This window comes from Taudactylus pleione, unplaced genomic scaffold (genome assembly GCF_031769625.1).
Source record: "Taudactylus pleione unplaced genomic scaffold, aTauple2 ptg000018l, whole genome shotgun sequence".
NCBI classification, from domain to species: Eukaryota; Metazoa; Chordata; class Amphibia; order Anura; family Myobatrachidae; genus Taudactylus; species Taudactylus pleione.
Genome location: NW_028284420.1, coordinates 20,857,716 through 20,881,102, shown reverse-complemented (window position 1 = coordinate 20,881,102; position 23,387 = coordinate 20,857,716). Strand labels below are relative to the sequence as shown.

The 23,387-nt window shown below is 43.8% G+C and overlaps 1 protein-coding gene across 2 annotated transcripts; it reads right to left on the bottom strand.

The window, feature by feature from the left end:
- Positions 1-6,038: 6,038 nt before the first annotated feature.
- Positions 6,039-19,014, bottom strand: PPDPF (pancreatic progenitor cell differentiation and proliferation factor). Of its 2 annotated transcripts, XM_088442849.1 has the most exons (6): positions 18,862-19,014; positions 16,775-16,912; positions 11,293-11,383; positions 9,237-9,314; positions 7,539-7,635; positions 6,039-6,407 (listed from the first exon to the last, which is right to left on the bottom strand). In XM_088442849.1, exons 3-6 carry the CDS (start codon positions 11,345-11,347, stop codon positions 6,296-6,298), a joined length of 342 nt encoding a protein of 113 aa, XP_088298975.1. In that variant the 5' UTR covers positions 11,348-11,383; positions 16,775-16,912; positions 18,862-19,014; the 3' UTR covers positions 6,039-6,295. The 2 variants fall into 2 exon arrangements, with proteins under 2 accessions (XP_088298975.1, XP_088298974.1); XM_088442848.1 differs by lacking the exon at positions 16,775-16,912.
- Between the last annotated feature and the right edge of the window lie 4,373 nt (positions 19,015-23,387).

Genomic DNA, 23,387 nt, shown 5'->3' with positions numbered 1-23,387 from the left:
ATAAATACACTTTACCAGGTACAGTGTGTTCTGGGCACAGACAAAGAACAAAGTCCAGGATCCATGTACGCCAACTGCAGTGCCAGCCAGAAATAGCATTAACACTCAGAGGATTCTATGGAGATAAAGGAACTAATAGGCTGGTATAAAGCTTGTATTTCACACCTGCACTCACTAATGACCATAAAAGTCAGTCACTAAAGGCCCCCATACATCAGAGATTGATTGCAGCAATCGTGCAATTTGCAATCGATTGTGTATAAAAACCTTTCCCTTTTTCAATCGATTGTGGCCATTCTGCAATCGATTGAAAAAGGGAAAGATTTTTGTAGACAATCGATTGCAAATTACACGATTGCTGCAATCAATTGCTGATGTATGGGGGCCTTAACTTTTGGAAATTTGTTTTCGATCACGGATACTGCAATATGTATCCAGCCTCCCTGGCAGTGGATTTAAGCCCTTTTACAAGTAAAAAAAAAACCCCAAAACATATTTTGGAAATAGGCACATTTAAAAATGTGTGTTTGTTATGATGGGTAAACATTTAGGGGCCTATGTATCAAAAGTTGATGAGAGATAAAATTTTGAGATATAAATCATCAACCAGATTCTAACTTACATGTTATAGGCTGTGTTTGAAAAATGACAGTTATGAGCTCATTGGTTAATACTTTTTCTTTCACAATTTTCTCTCTCTTCAAGCTTTGATACATAGGCCCCTATGTGTGTGACGTTATACCTATCGTACTTGAAAGACCAATGGAAACATTTTTGAAAAATAAAAAGTATTGGTAACTTGTCTGCTCTAGAGATGTATGTATCAGATGTATGATGATTATTTTTATGTAGTTTCATTACAAGTAAACAACCCCTTAGCAGCTTGTGCCTTCGTCCTCCATCCAGTCTTGTGTGGTGTAAGGGACCACCAAGGTGAGACACAATATAGAGAGCTGTGTAAAAACAACAGCCTACACAGTGCGGGTGCTAGGTTTCTCGGTACCCAGCTCCGTCCTGCGCAGCCCTGTCGCTACTGCCCTCCCCCTATGCTTATAATAGTAATGCCAGCAGATAGGTGGAGGACAGGGTTCTTCCGGAGCTGGGCCCTGGCGCCCTTTTGTGGTTGCACGCATGGAACGTGCCTCGAGCCAGCCCTGAGCCTACCACAGCAATGATGGGCTATGCATGGTTGGCCCTGTGAAGGATGAGTTGATCGTAATACCCCTTTTACACCAAAATTCCTGGTCTGACCCAGACTTTGGACATGGGGCTTGGTTCATCACGGATCGCAACAGCGTATGCAGGTCGGCTGATGGTGTGTACTGCTCATGCGTATGCACCGCAGTGTGCGTGAATTAGCATTGCGATCACCTATGCAGATACAAAGCCATTGCAGACCGAGGGACAGGACGTCAGTGTTTGGGGGGAGTGGTCGGAGAAACACAGGCGTGCCTGCTCTTTGAACGTGGTTGCATGGGCATGCATACGCAGTTTGAGTTCTCACTGCGTGCGACGAGGTTAGCAATTTCTGAGTAAGGTCAGACCTGTTGTAATTGTGTGAAGGGCCGCTGTTACCAATGTATACGCAGGACTGCAAGGTATTACAGATGTGAGATAGCGGTAGTGGGCGTCTCTATGCTGGCTGTGTGATGGGTTTGCTATTGCATTCATTAGCATATTTTAGCAGCAGACCTGTGTGCGTAATTGCATCTACGAACGCAATAGCAATCCATAGTAAATCAGGCCCACGGTTCTAACCTGGGACAGACCCCGTTCACATTGCGCCTCCAACCTTGGTTGTTTCCAGGTTGGGACGTTTTCTGCAGGCGCTTGGAGATGACGTCCTCTCCATGCACTGGTGAGCTGGCTGTCCCTATGTTGTAAACAGGACCTGGGTCACCCATTTACACTGTCATGTAACTCAGGTCCAACCCTGCTTGCTACCTGGGTTGAATTGCCGTGTCACTGGACCTTATTTTTCGTGGACTCTTTTACACTGAGCACCAACCCAGGTGTAAAAGGGTTATATTTATGGGCTTGGTTTAAGCTCTGTTGGCATTCATGGCAACTCCTCTTTATAAACCAGTGCTTCGCAAACTCTGTCCTCAGGACCCCACACAAGTCATGTTTCCAGGTCACCCAGGTGTATTCACTACTCACCGACACATTTAAAAGATCCACAGGTGGCGCTAATTATTTCACTTGTGATTCCATGAGACCAGGAAAACATGCACTGTGTGAAGTCCTGACTAGAGTTTGAGAACCTGTGTTCTAGACCCAGAAACGCTGCAGTCTGCGGCCAATCAGCTGTAAGACTACTGATAAGTGCAGCTTTTATGTAAACATTTAGGCTTTGCTTGCTTATAATGGCCAGGTCATCATTGGTGAAGGTATGCAGTTATTATATAAACTCATGGTTGGTAGATTGTCTATAGCAGTGTTCCCCCAACTCATTCCTCAGGCAGCAGTAACAGTGCATGGTTTCCATTTTTCCTAGTTGGTGTATTCATTACTGGCTGACACATTTTAAAGGATCTGCAGGTGGAGCTAATTATTTCACTTGCAATTCTGTGAGACTTGGAAAACATGCTGTTAATACTCCCTGACGAATGAGTTTGGAAACACTGGTCTATAGGAACAGGTTGCTCTATTCCTAGTTTAAGGAAAGGTCCATGGCAATGAAGTCTGTCAACTGCTTTTCCTTTAAACTCATTCTGGTTATTCTAATGACAGCGACTTACAGTACAAGACAATACAGAATAAGAACAGTTTATAAACATTGCTGTAGCGATCAAAACACTCAAAAAAGCAGCAGGGCGTCAGCTATCAAGTGTAAAGTGCCCTTGTGGAGAGTTTTGAGTAGATGATCGTATGAGTGAGGGAAGGAAAAGCACATAAGGGAAGAGGGCCCTGCTCGTGAGAGCTTACATTCTATAGATCCCATATTTAAAAAAAAACACCTCATTTTAGATTTGTAATTCTGAATATCTGGGAATCGACATTTTGTTTGTGATAACAAGCACACCCATATACTCTAGTACAGAGATTACACATATTGGGGTAGATGTATTATAGCGGCACTTAACGTGCCGCTGTAACGCTTCCTGCTTCATCTCTTTACCGAGGCGAAGCAGGAAGCACTACCGATGAGATGTATTAACATCTCATTGGCCGGAGAGGGGGAACGTTAACTCCCCCCTCTGGCGCTACCCGCTAGAGACAACAGCGCATCAGCCTAATGCTGATGCGTTGTGTCTCTCTCCTGGCCGGCTCCACTGAGCATGCGCAGAATCTCGCAAGCATCACGAGATCCCCGCGTGGAGCCCTGGAGCCGGCAGCCGCTGCAGCAGGGACAGCGCTGTCCCTGCTGCGGGGATAGGCTAACGCCAGGCTGTAGCTGTCGATAACAGCAATCCCTTGTTTTATCTCCCCTGCTATGTTGAGAAGGATTTTGCCCCCTGTAGTTTAAAGTGGTAATAACTGGGCTTCAATACATTAGTTCAGAGGTTCCCAAAGCACCCCAACAGTTCAGGTTTTTGAAATATCCATGGTTGAGCACAGGTGGTTAAATCAAATTGACTGAGCTACTAATTAAGTCACCTGTGGTCAACCAGAGATATCTCTATAACTTGAACTGCCGGGGAGCCTTGAGTACTGCGTTTGGGAACCTTTGCATGAGGTGCCCATACATCTGCGATGAAATTTCCGATCGCCCACCATTGATGACATGTTAAATGTCCCCGATTTGACGATTGCAATCAACGAACCTGCGATGCCGGGTTGCAGCAATCCATCGCAGTTGTATGGGGCCCATTAGTTATATCTTCTCCAGTGAAGACATCCAGAACAAATTCCAACTACCCCCCCATGATATTTTATTGTCCCCCGCCCATAATCATGTGGTGCACAGGTTAAGGGCTGTAGACAATTAGGTCGACGTTGTTAAAATGTTGACTTGTCAGAATATCAGCTTGAAGCTGCAGGAGGTTAGGGGACGAATACTTGCCAGATCTGACCCAGAAGCTGTGCTGGAGCAGGCAAGTCACCATATGTTAATATTGTCAGTGTCTACATGAATGTTGGCATAGTCAATGTTGACAGTCTCATGTTAACATATCATACCACACCCATTATTAATACTCCTTTACACTTGTTTGTCTCAGCTAGCTCTTCCATGTGGGCATAAGTGACCAGGACTCTTGTGGGTTTTATAGCAACCTTCATATGTTGACAAAGGTGATATAGTAGAGATATTACAGTAAAATGTCTTAGTGGCCATCTCTAAGTCACATACATTAAAGGATTATTTACCCTGCTGTGACTTCACTCCAGTACACGATTGACAGAATTATGTGCAGCTCTGATCTCCTTCTGCATACTTCCTATGAGACAGTTGCAGATACTGGGGTCCATTTACTAATATGCAAATTTACATAAACTACACACATTTACGATGTGTAGAAATAATACGGTAGCCCAACAAGGCCTCCAATGTTTTTAAACTAAAAAACCAAATGAAGGGGTCCATTTACTAAGCAGTGTTAGGATAGAGTGAAAAGTGATAAGGTGCCAGCCAATCAGCTCCCAACTCTCATTTTTCAAACACAGCCTGTGAGATGGCAGTTGGGAGCTGATTGGCTGGCACCTTATCACTTTTCACTCTGTCTCCTAACACTGCTTAGTAAATAGACTCCACTGAAAGGTTTAACTCACTCAATCACTTGGCTGAACTCTAGTTCCACAGACCCTCTCAGCTCGCAAACAGATGGTTTCTTACCCATGCTTGTTCTTTAAAGCCAGGTACACACTGAGATGACTGGCAATCGTGATGTTTAGGTTGATTTGCCTTCACCCTGGATATCACATGATTGCCTGTACACACTGCAGCAATTAATGAAGGACGGAACGGTAACTCGATCCGTCCTTCATTAACATGCATGGCACTGCATGCAATGTCATCAGGTTTGATGTGCAGCACATCAAACCTGACTACATCACAAGACCATGGGAGCGCACATATCGTACACTGCATGATCTGCACGATTTGTCGTTCAGATTTGGGCAAAATCGGCCACATCGCTCCAGTGTGTACCCAGCTTAAAACCATAGCTCCATGTTTTAGGTGTCTGATTGCCAAATCGAAACGACAGTCTAGTGTGTACCCAGCATAAGGTTGTCACTCCTTTAGCTGACAGCACCAGGAACTTCACAGCTCTCAGCTACTATGATCTGAGAGAATACAGCTTTCTGTCATGGTCCGTTGACTTTTGCCGATTCTTATCCCCCTTCTCTTGGGGGTTCTTTGCGGTCAAATGTGAAGCACAACTTCCCACCTTCCTGTGGACCAAGGGGCATATGTATCAAAGCTTGATGTGAGATAAAATTATGAAATATATATCACCAACCAACCAATCAGCTCCAAAATATAATTTCTTAAACACAGCCTGCAAAATATTAGTTAGAAGCTGATTAGTTGGTGATATATATCTCACACTTTTAGGTCACATCAAGCTTTGATACATATGAACCCCAAATAAGACTACTTCTGTCTTGGTGTGAAAAATTGTACTCTCACATACCATTGGCAACACACTACCTCCAAAGGGGGCATTCTACTAGTCATTTCTTAAACAATTTGCTTAAACTACCTTACAAAAGGAGGTTCTCCAGGCCTTCAGCATTTCTGTACATTTTTTAATAGGAGCTGGCACCCTGAATCTTCTCAACAGGCTTTTCATGAATTTTAAAAGGAAAATGGACTAAATATACCTGTAGCTATGACTTACTGGCCTGCAGAACTGCAAAGTATTCTCCATCCATTCCAATAAGTGAGAAATCCTATAAACTTTGCAGCAGATGTTACTATCTTGTTTAAAACAATTACCTTCAGTCTGACCCTTGTTGGAGGCTGATGAGATGCGATGTAAATCCATTCACATGAAACAGTGCTAAGGTCTTTCGGAAAAAGGGGAGAACAATATATTCCCGTATATTGTAGACCTTTCTAGTTTGAGGGATCTAGGCAATAACCAAACCAGTTTTTGAAACTGCTCACCTTTATTACACAAGTACAAATAAAAAAAGGCCTCATAAGGCAAGGTACCAAACAATTAAGAATGTCTCAGTGTGACTGATGTAGTAAAAACAGCTTATATTTTGTTATTTTAACATAATCTTAAACAAAAATGGATGACTAAAGCAATGGGAGCATTCTAAGATAGGGGAGTAGGGGTGGGGGAGGGATTGGGCTCCGCCACCCAGCGTCTTCCAGTGAGGAGGGGAATGCATGAAGGGGTCAGACAGAGGCGCTGGAGTCAGTCTTGGTGTCATTGACATTATTTTTCCTCACTGTCTCCTGAGCCAGGCCACATGGGAGCAGGCCATTGGTCATGCGGAAGCTTCCTGAGCTGTAGAGGCAAGAGAAAATTACAAGAGTCAACCACCATAAAGTAAAAGTCATACTGTTAGAGATGTGAAACTAAGACCATTGTTCTCCTCTACCTAGCTGACAGGTGGGTACAGAGCTACACAAAGCATGCGGAAACCTATACTCCATAACATAATGCTACTAGTAAACACCACATCCGAAGCAACCAAACCACAATTAGTGTTTCAACCACTACTAATCCACTCTATTTTGAAGGTACAAGATAAAGAAATTCACTGCCATCTTGAAGTTGGAGCTCCAGATGGGGTAGTCTTTAATCTGGCCAATCCAAGCACGTTAAAAACAGATTTAGGGCCAGATTCAGACACGGTTGTGTCTTTATGGTAATGCCGCAGTCAATACTGAGACCTCCACATGCAGCAGCGCTAATCTGTCTCTGTTCACAATCAAAGCTTGCACCCGCCCCATAGCAGGATAGATTTCTCTGTCTGAACATGGAGTCTTGTGCCAGCGCTACTGCATCTTTAGACAGTCGCTGTCAGTAACACCTACATCTGGTTACCGCCCAGAAACACCCATTGAAATCCACAGCTCTTGCATCATAATTTGCTCAGCGGTAACCGCTGGTAACACATGCCCAGTGCTTCCAACATCGCTCAACTGCATGCGTAGTGGCATTGTGTGCACCTCTGAATCAGGCTCTTAGTGGTTGAATAAGCACTTTAACCAAAAAAGCCCATGAATTCACCAAGGATGAGCATTACTATGGACGTACTTCACGACCATTATTCATAAGGTACTGGTTCCTGCCGATTTAATAAACTGCTCTGGAAAATCTCATTCAAGTCACACAACTGTCATCTCTGTTACATACAGTATAGATGGTGGAGTCATGAGTAGACAATGTACAGAGTACACATCCTATCCTGCAGAACAATATACTTCTGCCCTGTGTCACCCACTACACACATGAGAACTGAACGTGATAGAAACAGGTATAGGCAGGTCACTTGGCAGAGTTGATTAGGGAGTAACTCCACTAGTTCATTTGCAAAACGAAGATTAGAGGATGTGTGTAACAAGGATGTAATACTATATCACCACATTAATTATGTGTCACACATGAAAAATACCACTGCTGTATACTCACTTCTCTGGGGATTCCGAAACAGTGGTCATGGTAAGATGTGATGGTTTGCCAAAGAAGAAGCTGGCCCACCAGTGACCAGGATCTGACTTTGGAAGACCTGTAGTATAACAAGAACAGGTTTATTTAGTTGCAGAAGCAACGATTTGGATCAAGGGGCCTATGTATCAAAGCTTAATGCGAGATAAAAATCACCAACCAATCAGCTGCTAACTTACATTTTATAGTCTGTGTTTGAAAAATTAGTTAGGAGCTGATTGGTTAATACTTTTTCTTTCACAATTTTATCTCCCATCAAGCTTTGATACATAGGCCCCATAGTGTGATCCTCTCAAGCTACGTATATCTAAAAATCAAGCCTGACAAGAGTCTCATCCTAGTTTTCCATTTTCAGAATGTATGCTAGGGTCCTGTTTAATCCTTGCTCTCCCATCCCATAAAAGTGAAAAACTATGTATCAAAGCTTGATGTGAGATATATATCACCAACCAATCAGCTTCTAACTTACATTTTGCAGGCTGTGTTTAAGAAATGACAGTTTGGAACTGATTAGTTGGTAATATATATATATATATATATATATATACACTGCATTTCACAATTTATCTCACAAAGCTTTGATACATATGCCCCTAAGAGCCGTATTCAATTTGAGCCGAGCCACGTTAAGTTAACGCGGCCCGGACTTAACGCCGACTTCGCCTGTTTTGTAGACGTTAAAGTATCGCGTGCGTGCATGCCTTACCCAGTATTCAATTTCAAAGTACGCGTAAACGGCACCCGGCGATACTGTAAGTAGTGGAAAGTACTGTCATTTTTGGGGAAATCAGCCTGTCAGCCCTCAAAAGATGCTCTGACATGGGGGTTCACTATGGCACCCCCCGATTTGGCTCGCTGAAGGTATTTGGTGTTTTTAAATGGGCTCAATAGCGTTTTTCTATACCTGAAGCAGAACAGTATTTAGGAGTATTTTTTCCAGAAAATAAGTTATCCCAGCAAATTTGGGGTACTTGAAAAATGGGGGTCAGCATATTTAAAGTTGAAAAAGTGAACTTAAAGAAATTGTGAAAAATCCACCTGCCGCAAACACCTGCAATCAAAAAAACACCTGGGGCATACTTGGGGACCCCCCAGAGTCAAGTTCGCTAGTTTAAGTTTGTACCCCAACATTTTTTTTTCGCCCCCTTTTTAAAAGTAAATTTTTGGGGGGTCCTTAAGTTTTTTTTTTTTTTTTACACAGATTACCTTTGAGGGACTGTATGAAGGCTGCACGGGGGTTCCTGAAACTTTGCACCCCAAAACCCCAATACTGCACTTTTTTCCGCCTGCCATTCATTGGTGAACCTTTACCGCCTATTACATTGCATTGCATTGACTTTCCGCCTAGGCGGAAAGTCTTTCAAATTGAATACGGGGTAAAACCAAAACAGGCGATAATGACGTCACCGGCGGTAACTCAACGCGGATCCGGACTTAACGCTTCAAATTGAATATGGGCCTGTGTTCAATATAAATATTCCACATGTAATTGTGTTGTATAACCGGACTCCAACTCTCTGAAGTGTTTGCTATTGCAGGATAAGAGAATATAAAAAGGTCAATATTTACAGTAGACTTGTATAACTACTAGTTAAAGCACCCCCCCCCCCTCTTGTGGAGGTCATCACCTGATACAAGATTACAGCAAGTGACATTATGTACCTGGGTGGTGAGGAATGACCTCGCCAGTATAGTCCACACTCCCACAAGAGCTATTACTGGAAGTAGATCCCAGACGTCCTGTAAAGAAACAAACATGTTATTTTCCAGCGGACTAGGACTATACTCAATATGGAGGCCATTAGAGGGCAACAGATGTACCTTCTGAGATTAAACACAATCAGTGGTTAATAAGTGATAGGATTTAGACATGTAACTGAGGCAGGTTGCAAATGAGCATTAAAGACCGAACAGAACAGCTTTTGTGAGCAACAGCAGAACAGTGTACACATGAGAATCAGAACTACTGTAATTGTAAGCTTTACCAAAATCATGTACTGCCCAGTGAGAATTGCATTTCAGGGGGAGCAGGAGAGTGGTCTGCTTGTCCAGATTTAAAAGTGGTTGCACAGCAACTTTTAGTAAAATACATTGCTTTAGGTTGGTCTTCATTCTATGCTTTTAATCCATGTATTTATAGCAGACATGGGTTTATATTTGTTATTCTAACCATTGTGCTCTCTACATTGGATAGGCCTGTATCCAGAAAGCAGTTTTTAGGTCTTGTATAGAGTAATAAACCAGCTGTGCCAGATAAAACGTTACATAACTGAAAAGCAAGGGGTTTTAGGAAAAAGGAAAATGTATAAAGTTGCAGGAGGGCAAAATTATTCAGTAGACTGTGGGGATCATGACCATTACACTGATGACTCCTCTGCATTCTGCAGTATTTAGTGACAGTTATAGGTAAACATTCTTTATCATATATTTTGTTGCATGACTGTCTAAAGACCAAAGAGAATGCAGACTTAAAAGCGTGCATCTGCATGCCTGGCTAGCCATACAGAGAAAGTATTATAGGGCAAAGGTTACCAAACGTGGTCCTCAAGGCTCCCCAACAGTTCATGTTTTAGAGATATCCATACTTGAGCACAGGTGACTTAATTAGTACCTTAGTCAGTTAGATCTAACCACCTGTGCTCAACCATGGATGCTCTAAAACCCGAACTATTGGAGAGCCTTGAGGACCGCATTTGGGAACCTCTGCTATAGGGGAAACAAGTTACTCCAACAGAGCTAATCAGCAAAGCTCTGAATGTAGTTGGTTGCCGAATATATACTTGTGTATGTTTAGCTGATATGTAAAAGATGGAGATGCAACATATCTATTAAGTTAGCATCTAATCAAAGTGGAGGTAGTCTGCTGTAAATAGACGCTAAACTTTCAGAGAATTATATTTTCCAGACATATTAGCTCACTTGTACCCTTAGATGCATGTTACATCTACACCAAAAAGGGAACCAGTTAGAACGCCGGTATTGATTTTAGGTCAACAAAAAAAAAAGTGTTGACAGTTTTTTGGGCTTATTTTTAGGGTTAGACTAAAATAAGCAAAAAACTTTGGACAACATGTAACATGTTGACATTATGAACAGTGTTGACATATTGGATGTCGACCTAAAGTCAATGCGGACATTCAAAAAACTATTAAATGCACAGCCTAATGTCATCTGTTAACAAGAGCCATTGGAATATTCTCAGTCTAGACAATACAGTTATTTGAAGGTGGAGTTCCCCTTTAAAAGAAAAAATATCTGTGCAGCTAACAGAAAGTCCATGACTTGTGGCTTGCAAGGGGACCTCACAATATGGCTACCCCAGAAGGAGTTTAACATACTGCTACCCTTAGATAGAGCATAGAGTGAGGGTATCATAGCAGGAATTCTCAAACTAGTAGAAAGCTGCAGGTTGTCTGCAGATATGTAGGGCATAAAGCAGAGGCTCCCACACGCGGTCCTCAGGGCTTCCCAACAGTTCATGTTTTAGAGACATCCATGGTTAAGCACAGGTGACTAAATTAGTACCTCAGTCAGATTGATTTAACCACCTGTGCTCAACCATTGATCTCTACAACCTGAACTGTTGGGGAGCCTTGAGGACCGCATTTGGGAACCTCTGGCATAGAGTACTAAGAGGAAATGGATTATAGACAAATGCTAATAATGAATTATAATATAAAGGTTACATTACTATACATACACCTATGAAGATACTCACTGCGGTAATAGTCATGGGTTGCGACAAGAGAGCCACTTGATGGAATGGATGCCATGTTTCAAACCTTGTTTTCCTTAAGATGATATAAACCCTGCAAGATAAGTGAAGAGCAGTCAAGTTTTATAGCAAAATTAACTCTAAACAGGAACAGGTTTGAGCTATTCTGTAACAGGCCTGTTGCTGCCCTGGTCTTTATTTTAAGGGTAGCCCTCATACACCTCATAGATAATGTCTAGGGCAGTGTTTCCCAAACTCATTCCTCAGGAAGCAGTAACAGTACATGGTTTCTATTTTTCCTAGATGGTGCAGAGGTGTATTAATTACTGGCTGACATTTTAAAAGCGCCACAGGTGTCGCGCCCCCCTCCCCATGGCCTCTACTGCAAGTGTACAGGTGGTTGGCTGACCGCCCTTACATACAGCACGAGGCGCCTAAAACATCTGCAGATATATTGGGCATCAGCTGTGCAGCACAACCGACCAGAGATGTTGGTGAAAGAGGTCGTTCAAAGACATCTCTGCTACACACTGGCCAACTCACACAAGATATATTGGCCGATCAATATTACCAAATACACTGCCCTACTTCCTTAGTCTTCAGCCATGTCTTTATATCAGTTCTGGTGACTGCTTTACTATGCTCCTGAAGCAATACAAATAAACACCAAGGGCCAAATGTAATAGGGTGAGTTTAGCAGTAAAACTCTTAAGGTGCGTACACACTAATTAAAATGTAAGATAGAAGCTGATTGGTCGGTGATTTAGATCTCACAATTTTGTCTCTCATCAAGCTTTGATACATAGGCCCCTTAATCTTGAGGTTTTTTTTGAGTCTAAAAAACAAGCATGTTTGCATGTTCTCTGACTTTAATACTTCGGCTGAGTTTAAAAATGTTAAGAGTTTTCTGTCACATTTTCTAAATTCACCCTATTACATTTGGCTCCATCTGTTCATAGATCACAGGCAGAATCGAAACAGATAAGTTTATTAGCTTGTACCAAATATCTTGACCTAACGCATCAAAAAGCAACGAACCCCTTTTATGTAATGGCTTTTCTCTAGCAATATATAAAGTTGAGAAGCTAGTCAGAAGCCCACTTTACCTTCTCACCAAACAGGACTGAGGGGCTGATTCAGACCTGCTCGCAAGTGGGTCGATGTTTGCCCCTTGCGCATGCGCCGCCTCCAGCGTATGCATGCGCGAGCCCCAGCGGGCAACTGAAGTTCAGTTGTTCCGGGGCTCGTTACAAGACGGGGTGGCTGTCGATGTTGAATGACAGCTCGCTCAGTTTTGTAGTCGGGGAGGGGGGGTGGTTAGGCAAACGCAGGCGTTCGGAACACCGGGCGTTTGTGGGCGGCCCTACTGACATCACTCGTGATGTCAGTAGTGAACTTCCTGCTCTACTAGAGCAGGGAGTCCATTTGGGCTTGTGAGAGCTGAGACCCTACCACAGGGTCTCCTCGCAAGCCCGATGGTCGTGATAATCGCAAACCATTGCCAGGCCGCTCACACAAGCTGTGGGTGGGCACCCACAGCTTAGAGAGCTGGCAGGAGAAAGAAAAAAAAATATATATATAAAAAATCCCCACCCTGATTCAGAGAAAGCGCTCGCAGACAGCGAGTGGCTCTGAATCAGGCCCTGAGTCGGATCCCGAAAGCTACAGTAATCAATGCAAGCAAGGCAACTACATTTCATTTGAATGTGGTATGAAGTGTAAGCAGCACTGCTTTTAGAGAATGTGTAAGCATTCCCTACGCAGGCTCCTTTATGTTAATTCTTAGGAAAGACAGGGCTGAGGTTTAATGTACAGCCGCCAATTCTGTTATGTCCCTGTTCCCCTTTTGTTCCATACTGTGGGAAGTGACAGATGCCTGTGCACCTGGTTAAGATAAATGTCCCTTCACTCTGTGGCTCCAGTTACACAAATAAGTACAGTTATGAACATGGGGGGGGGGTCATTCAGACCCGCTCACGAGCGCAGGACGCTCGCAAGCGGGTCGATTTTCCCCCACTGCGCATGACGGAGGGAGCTCCGTCGTGCGCATGCGCGAGACCCGGCGAGCGACGGGCTCTCCATCGCTCCGGGTCTCACACCAAAGGGGGCGTGCTGTCGATGTTGATTGACAGCACGCCCCCTTTGGTGGGCGTGCCTGCCAGACGGAGGCGTTCCCATGGGAACGCCTACCGTCTGAAGCCGGCCCCACTGACATCACTAGTGATGTCAGTGGGAGTGATTTTGGCTCTGATAGAGCCAAAATCACTCCAGGGCTTGCGGCAGCGAGACCCTACCGCAGGGTCTCAGTCGCAAGCCCGATGGTCAAGACCATCGCGACCATCACGGACGCTCCCATATGCTGTGGGTGGTCACCCACAGCTATGCGAGTGGCCAGGAGGCCGCTCCATTGTCATGGAGGAGGGCACTGATTCAGAGCGAGCGCTCTGGTCAGAGCGTTCGGCTCTGAATCAGGCCCAGTGTTCCCCAATAATAGCAGTTACAAGAAAGACATGCAGATGTTGAGGATCCAGAGAATTTTTAACTGCAAATTTCATTTAATAACCTGAATAAGAGCTGCCATTTTGAAGGTTTGCCAGATATCTTAAGCTAGGTACACACTGGCAATTGATCGGCCAATAGATCATGTATGTCGGTCAGTGTGTACATCCTATATTCTGAACAACGTCCAACAGACATATCGCATCAGCTGATATTCACTTGCTGCAGAGGCAGTGACGCGACCCCCAGCCAGATGGCAGTTCAGTGTGTATGCACAACCTTCGTCTGCAGATATTACTTTCAGAGGTTTACCAAGCTTTAGGAAACATTTATAGAATCAAACGAGATAACATTTACTGTGGATGATGGTAGAATTAGTATTTCTGAATCATTGCAAAAGACATGACTTGTGAAATCAATAAACATGTCAGATGAAAAGTACCACTAGCGAGTATAGTTCTCATTTTATTCTATTCATTTAGATCTGAGAACTCAGACATGTCTTCGGTGTAGTTTCTGAATAAAGGTAATGTTACACCTCAATCTGGGCAGTGGAGAAGATTTTCCCAGGTTACATAACAGTCTGGGGAAGTGATCAGAAGACAGACCTAGGGCCGTATTCAATTAGAAGCGAAAAGCCGAGATCTGCGAAACGTATCACCGATTGAGACTTTACGCCTATCGGAAAAGCACCGGCGTGTTCAATTCCATCTGCTTTTCGCGTACGCGGAAACACAATGCAAGGCGCGAAAAAGTTTTGCTTCTGAGTAGGTGGAGAAAAGAAGTGCAAAATTTTTGTTTGGGGGTACAAAGGTGGGAAAACCACTCAGAACCCTTGGGACAGCCCCCCCAATGGACAACTGCATCAAACAACAACTTTGAATTTGGGGTGGAAAAGTGCAAAGTGGGTGGAGAAGTTCACAAACTAGCAAAATAAGGTTCTGGGGATGCTCTAAGAAGGGGTCAAGTGTTTTGGGGATTGCAGGTGCATTTTTGGGGGTGTAATTTCACTTTATTTAAAAGTTCACTTTAGAGATATTAAAAGATGCTTGCACCCATTTTCAGGTACCCCGAATTTGACAGGACTACTAATTTTTCACCTGAAAATACTGCTTTATGCTATTCTTCACCACTTGTGCAAAGACGCTAATTAGAGGCTATTGTGCGAACTTAAGTACCCCAAACAGTTTTATTAGGGCTAATCGGGCACTACTACACTGATCCCCAATGAGTCTGCAGCTTTTTTTTTTTTTTGGGGGGGGGGGGTTCAGGCTGATTTCCCCGATTCAGACACCACTTTTCGCCTGCTTTGACTTCGCGTATCTCCGTTTTCGCGTCTTTCGGAATTGAATACGGCGAATAGTGGGGGAGTGCACAATAAGTTTCCACGGCTAAAATACGCAATACGTCCGGCAGGCGAAACTATCGTGGGTGCGAAACTAACGTTATCGTTCATGCGGAAAACACAGTTTGTCTTTGGCAGGTTGGTTACTGGAAAAGAAGTGAACTATAACAATATGAACGATTTTAACTATATCGTTCAAATCGCTCATAAAAGTACAGTGTGTACGCACCATAAGTTGTGGTAATGGTGGGAAATTTTCTAATGCACAGCAGAATTCCTGTCAGTAATTATAATAAATAACACTGCAATGTGAAATAAGTTCTGTTAATACCTATACATAATGAATAAAATTAGCTCTTACCAAAAGGACCTCTTAGTTTATAGAAATTTTTTTTTGGATTTTCAGTCTTCTTTCTAGTTGCTATAACAACTGCTAGACCAATAAACTGAATATGAAAAGGTTACACGTAACGATTTTGTTACCAACGATTTTCTGAACGATTGTCAGATTTTTTAAAGTGTAATGAACGATTTTTTAAACGGCAAACTTTTTTTGTAACTTCCCTTAATGAAAATCGTTCAGTTGGTCAGTCAGAATGAACTACAAACGGGAACGCACATGAACGATAATCGTTCATAGTTATAACTCAGAAACTGAATGATTTTTTCAACGATTGAACGATAACGATGTCGTTATAGTTAAATCATTCAAAAAATTGTTACATGTGTATGCACCTTTAGAATTAACAAATACACCCCACACTGGGAAGTTAGACCTATTAATGATGGAATCTAGAATTTTAAAATGTATTGCATTGGGGGAAGATCTTCGAAGAATACTTCTTGGGGTTAAATTTGTCATATCACATTACTTAAACCAGGTATCTTCATTTCTTGCACATGAACGCTTGATGCTTATTAGTGCAATTCATGGTAAAGGAGATACTGTGTATTGTGACATTCCAGCCAGGGCTATACCGATACAAGACCTCCTCTACATCTATCCTGGCCATTTCCTAGCCAAGTTCTACCTATGGACGAGATGCATCAAGCATTGCCACTCTCACTTTCCAGAGCTTGATACATATGGGGAATGTGGTCAAGCCTCTGAAAACTGCAGGTTTGACAGCATTTCAGTGTTAGTACAGCCCACCCTATGTATTCCTGGAGCAATAGGCCAGTCCTATCTATGTGCAGCTGTATCAGCAACTTAAAAGATCAGATTTAGGATACTGCCATTAAAATGCATACTTTAAAGCTTTGTACAAGGGCATCGATAGACATTTCAACTTGAAAAGTAATTAAAAACAGTTTACAAATTACATAAAAGAAAAAGAAAACAAGGTAACAGTAATCTAGCCATTTATACAAAAAAAAAAAAAAAAAAGGGACAGTAAATATCGGACAGTAAGCAGGTGATAACTTGGCATCAACCAACGACAGATTAATACAGAAAACAATTAAAAAAATGTTTAAAAATTAAAGAACTAATATAAAGAGTAGAGGAAATTGAAGGGGTATGGAAAAGGAGGAAAGAGGAAGATGAAAAGGAAGTAGGCAGAAGAAAAATCACAGGAACATCAGACGAGGACCTACAAAGCCCAAGCATTACTGAGAGAGGAAATGTATTTTAATACATACTAGTGTTCACTGCAAGGAGGTCAATGTAGTGTCCTCTTCTGAACCCGTAACACCTGGTGCAAACGCTCCAGTTACAAACCAAATTTCGTCACATTTGACATTCTGTTTTAATGCCAGTGGCAAGCTGGCTTATGTCAGCTTGTGAAAAAGAAAAAAAGTAAAAATACTTTGCTCTATTGAAAGCTGATAATTGCTAGTAAGAACAAATATTTTGTTAAACTTTGTAACAAAAAGTTGTGTTAGAAATGACAGATCAGGTTTGCACAATCATATTGCACAAAAGGTAGCTTAGTCACATTTTTAAATGAACTGCAGAGGAATGAATGGTCTTGGTTGGCAGGTGACCAGCCACAGGGCTAATACCTCAGTGTGGGGTAGATGTAACGTGCCGCTATAACGCTTCGCCTCTTTACCGAGGCGAAACAGGAAGCACTACCGATGAGATGTATAAACATCTCAGCGGCCGGAGAAGGGGAGCTAGAGACCCGCTAGAGACCACTGGGTGTCAGTCCCGGCCAGCTCCACTGAGCATGCGCGGGATCTCACAAATATCGCGAGATCCCGCGTGCACCCTGGAGCTGGCAGCCGCCGCAGCAGGGACAGCGCTGTCCCTGCTGTGGGCATAGGCTAGCGCTAGGCTGTAGCTGTCGATAACGACAGCTACAGCGGGCCGAACGGTCAGGCGATATGACTGTTCGTACATGGCCCAGGCTATCGGCGCTGCTATCTTGTAGATAGCAGCGCCGATAATGACAGGGGCACATAGTACCCCTGTCATTTACTGCCCAAACCCCAGATCATACATCGTGAGCGGATACCGCTTCTGGGCTTCATGCATCTCCCCCTGTATTACATAACAGTTCAGTTATTAATGCCCAGAGGTGGTGGGGAACAACGCAGCTTCAGCAGTAACCAGAACCGCTTTGGACTGGTTTAGAGATCTGTGGGGAAATTCTGCTGTCACTGCAATTGCTGCATCTTTCACTAGGACTCCAAATGCAGTGTCTACCAGACTGAGCCATCTGCCACATTTGCAGCGGCAAAGCAAATCCAGAATGCCTGCTGTCTTTTACATAGCTTTTTTTGTATTAAAAATAGCCTGCCCCAATTATATCTTCCTTGTGTGAATGACCCACAGATAGGCTAGACGTGCCGTTTAACGTCTAGAACATACATGATGCACGACTCCATTGCCATTAGGTCACACACAATTGGCATTGTATACATTTATGCTAAATACAATTTACACTGCAATATGCTGGCGCTTTAGATGATATTTCTAATAATAAAAGTTAGAGGCAGACAGGATGGAAGGGGTTAAGGATGGACTCTACAGTTCGAAAACTGGTCTGAACTGGCTGAACCGCATCCCCCTCCCTCCTTCCCCAGCTCTGCGCCTCCCTCTACCCACAGCCAAGAAAAACACCGGTGACAAAGCCGGGCAGCACCGCAGCTGCTGGGACTAATCTGCCTGCACACAGCCCCGCTGCTGGGTGTCTGTACACAGTACAGAACTAATGTGTGATCGAAGAGTTTACAATCTAATACGCAACCGACGCGACTTGTGGAAGCTGCTGAATATTTGTCCCCATACAGTGCCAAGAGGGCACTGTATGGGGACAAATAGATGTATGGGGACAACGTAGATGGGTAGAAAAAAATATCTATTAATCCATTCTGTCACAGCTAGGGCTAGGCAATTGTTTTACTAGAGAACAGTAATATTACTCAGTGCCATCACCTCCCCGGCCTGTGAGCGGAGTACACTGACTGTACATTTCCTGATGGCTTAGCTATATCCTGCGTGTACACACACCTACAGCATGGCCCTGCCACCGGATTAACCCCTTCTCTGCCACTAGTATAGAACCAGGGTTACCCGCTTGTATTGGTTTGTATACCCTAGAGGGGACTCTAGTGTATGCCGAGGGTAGATCCTAGCCCGCAGAGCTTGCACGTCAGCATAGAGATGCTTTATTCATACAGCACTAGCAGTGTACACACCTCATAATACAGTGACAATGGGCACGTAACACAGATATAAGAGCCCGTTTCATACACACACTCACACTGGCACCACGGCATACCTGTATTCCGACTTGCTATGTCCTCAGGAGCCTGGCTCTGGGGGTTAGACGCTAGGCGACGGGGCCCATTTGAGAAGGAGAAGCTGGGACTTGTCTCCACGACCAGAGATGATATCGCCAAGTGTATGTTCTGCCGGCAGAAGCCGGGAGAGGGGGTTTTATAGGCTGGTGGCAGTGGTGGGAGGGAGCTACTAGCCGGGAGGTGAGGAGAGGCGGCAACAAGCTCACTCACTCAGACAGTGACAGCCTGGGCTGGAGGGGGGGCGAGGAGTGTGTACACTGTAAGAGACAATAAGATAAATATAGTGACAGCTACGTTATGCGGATGCACAGAGGTTGCTCCTACTCTTTATACCCTTCAGCAAATAATCATGTATTGCTATAGAAAAAGTGCGGGTTCATGCATTGCAGATGCACGTATTCTGCAAGATTTATGTTGGCATAAGGTAAAAATGGATGGTGGTTAATGCTGGGCTGTATTTCCAGTTGGTGCTACCCTAGGCACTGTGACTAAATATATCCTTACTTTGTAGTTGGGCAGCCCACATAGTCATGTCCATCTCTCCATGACCCCTCCTTCATGATGTACACTGGTAAAATAAAAGGTTGGTAAAGTGGAAAGACAATGAGAAGGAAAAAAAAATCATTAAAATTATAATAAAACCAATTTGTATTGTGCCTTGGAATGTGCTGCTATAGACACAAGCTTACTGTAGGTTGATATGGGGCACAGGACCGGATTAAGTATTGTAGGGAGCACCATGGCAACTCATTTGTGGGTGCCTTTGCCAAAAAAAATGACATGCCACCTAGTGTTCCCATATGCCACACAGTGTCCCCCTATTATGCAATTCAGTTTTCCCCATATGCCACAGAGTTCCCCAATTATGCCACACATTGTGTCCCCCTATTATGATAGTGTCTCCCATATGCCACACAGTGCCCCAATATTATGCCAGTGTTCACCTATTAAACCACACAGTCTCCCATATGCCACACAGTGCCCCCCAGTTATGCCACACAGTGTCCCTCTGTTATGCCACACTGTGTCTCCCATATGCCACACAGTCCCAATGTTATGCCACACAATGTCCCCCATTATGCCACACAGTGCCCCAATATTATGCCAGTGTCCATCTTTTAAACCAGTGTGCTCCATATGCCACAAAGTGCTCCAATATACCACACAGTGCCCCCTATTAAACTACAGTGTCCCCCATAGGCCACACAGTGTCCCGATATTATGCCACACAGTGCCCCCAATATTATGCCACACAGTATCCCCATATTATGTCACATAGTGTCCCCTTTTTATGCCACACAGTATCCCATATGCCATACAGTGCCTAAATATTAAACCAGCATCCCCCATATCCCACACAGTGTCCCAATATATGACACAATGTCCACCGTTTAAACCACAGTGTGCCCCACATGTGACAGTGCCAATATTATGCCACAAAGTGCTCCAATAATATACCACAGTGCTCCAATATGCCATACAGTGCCCCAATATTAAACCACAGATTGTCCCCCATATGCCACACAGTGCCCCCACTACTGCTACTCAACTGTGAATCTTGGTGGGCTCCTGATGACTTTTCTGAGGTGGTTTTGCATTCCTTAAGGTCCGAGACAAGACTGCTACTGCAGTAATTAGAGAGCAGACAGAGAAATACCATTCACACATGCCCCTGCACCGCCCACCACTGTCGCCACCACACCCCCTGCAATGCTGCCCTGACTGCCCCCTCCTGGAGGTGACAGCCAGAAAGTAGGCATGTGACGGCACAGAACTGATCCATCGCATGGGAGGAGTGTAATGGATGAGTGTCACTGTTTTAGTATTCTGTAGATCCGGCCCAGGACCCTTAAGCATGATGGATGTGCATAGGAAATGTGGAAGCTTGATAATGCTTTGGCTTATGAGTTTTAACAGGAGTGTAGGCACACTAGTGACAATGTAGCAACCACAGACTTGTGATATTCATGGACACTGGACTGGGGGCCTGATTCAGCAAGGATCGCTGATGCGATCACGTATGCAGATGGTAGATTGTTGCGTACTGCGTATGCAATATACAGTGCGCATGTGCAAATGCTTCACTGCGATCGCACTGCAATCACGGACTCCACACAGAGCAATCGCAGAGTGATTGACAGGAAGTGAGCGTTTGGGGGTGGTGATGGTGGGGTGGCCGGAGAAATGCAGGCGTGCCAGTGCGTTTGACTGCCGTTACAAGGGCGTGCATAAATTAGTCACTACGATGGCATACGCAGCTTAAGTGCTCACTGCGTGCAGGAAGTTAGCAATTTATAAGTGAGGTCTGACCTGCTGTAAATGTGCGAGTGGCTCCAATGTACTTCGATGTTACCGATATTTTGTCTGGATTGCGAGGTATTACGGATGTCCGAGAGGGGAAGTGGGCGTCTGCATGTTGGCCGTGCGAGTGCTTTGCGATTGTAAACATTAGCAGACTTTCGCAGAATACCTGCATACGCGATTGCATCAGCGATTCCTGCTGAATCAGGCCCTGTAACCGGAGTGATATGTTGTCAGAGTGCAGCTTGAGGAAGCTGAAATCTGGTACTGCTCTGACGCAATACCTGGAACTGGAACCCAGTGAGGAGCTCAGATAACAATTTATGACCAAAAATTAGTAATAAAATAATTTATTACGTGCAACACAAAGAGTGTTATCTATGCTATTGAGTGTAGATGCCGCCTATTTTACATAGGCAGGACCTGAAGACCCCTAAAAATTAGATTGGGGGAACATTTAAGAAATATTAAAAAAGGTCTAGAAACTCATGCACTATCACACCATTTTAAGAAGTACCATAGTAGCAATACCATTGATATTTTACGTTTCATTGGCTTACAGAATATTAAGGGACACTGGCGCCGAAGAGATTTGGCAACCCAGTTAGCCAAAGCAGAAATGAAACAAATATTTGAACTAGGAACCTTGCAGCCAGGGGGTTTAAACCTGGATTTTGAGGTCAAATGGTTTTTATAGTCTCAAAACTCTATATACCTTTTGATTGTACTGTAGCACTTTGCATTTTCCTTTTCCATCTTTTGCACTTTAGTACCCATAACAGCAATTTTTGCACCTTATGTTTACCATTTCTATTAGTGTATATTAGTTTTTAATATCTGTGTTTTTTCCATTAAGATTCATTGGGTTTTATTGTGATAAATGGAAGTCACATTGGACACCCGCATCCACTCCGGGCTTTCTACACTATGGCCTTTTACATATCAGCTGACAAGCGATGGCTTCAGCTGATCACCATGACAAACTACCGGACATGACGTGACGCTAAGAAACATTCCATAAAAAACTACATTGGAGATGATGGACGTTTTCCGTACCACAGGAAGTGACGTCATGCTGTGGGGCAACCAATGTAAAAATAAAGATGGAAAGGTGGACGTACCCGCTCTCCGTAAGCTGTTATAGGACGAATACCGGAAGTGGCTCTGAAGAGGCAGAGGATCATGCAACTTGTAGTTTACCTCTGTCTAGGGATCCTGCCACGCCGGAGCTGCGGGGATTGGACTACTGGGGTTTATAAGGGACAGGGGAGGGAAGGCACCACAGGCACCTTTTTGGATCTTACCTTGAAAAAGACCCCAGAACGGGGGTCGAAACGCATTGGTACGAGGGGCATCATGCGGCATTCAGAGGTCTCAACTCCCGGTGATTGTGGCAGAGCATCACGTGCAGTATCCGGACCCTACGCGGTGACATTTACAACTTATGCTCATAAGAACTGTCCGTTGTCAGTTCTCAATTTCATTCGGTAATTGTTTCATTTGCAGCCACTAGAGCAGCGATTTTCAACCTTTTCAACTCGAGGCACACTACACAAGAGTTTAAAATTGCCAAGGCACACTATCCGGCTATGTGGTGTGAGTGACCAATGAAAAAACATAAACACTGGCTCCCACATGAAAATATACACACATATTTGCCTCCACAGGAATAACACACACTACATTGGCCTCCTCAGGAATAAAACACACTACATTGGCCTCCTCAGGAATAACACACACTACATATTTGCCTCCACAGGAATAACACACACTACATAGGCCTCCACAGGAATAAAACACACTACATTGGCCTCCTCAGGAATAACACACACTACATAGGCCTCCACAGGAATAACACACACTACATAGGCCTCCACAGGAAGAAAACGCACTACAGTACTAGCGCGCTGAGCTGACCACCGCGGCAAACTTGACAACCGCTTGCGGCACACTAGTGTGCCACGGCACAGTGGTTGAAAGATGTTGCACTAGAGGATTCCCCATGATCTATTTTATTCATTGTTGTTCATATATTAAAATTGTACTTCACTATATTTTCCTTCTTCTGTTTTCTATGGACGGATGTCCTATGAGAGAAACAACCCAGGATAATTGAATACATACCATCTGAATTTGGGGATGTTAAGTATATTTAGCGCAAGTGTATGAGATTGCTTTAAAATTTTTTGCATGCTTGTTTATT

Excerpts from the sequence above, each read along its gene's own strand:
- PPDPF (XM_088442849.1), bottom strand. The coding sequence starts at position 11,347 with ATGGCATCCATTCCATCAAGTGGCTCTCTTGTCGCAACCCATGACTAT. Across the intron at positions 7,636-9,236 it reads GGTCATTCCTCACCACCCAG|GTCTTCCAAAGTCAGATCCT; the intron begins GTACATAATGTC and ends GTTATACTACAG. Across the intron at positions 6,408-7,538 it reads GTTTCGGAATCCCCAGAGAA|CTCAGGAAGCTTCCGCATGA; the intron begins GTGAGTATACAG and ends TTGCCTCTACAG.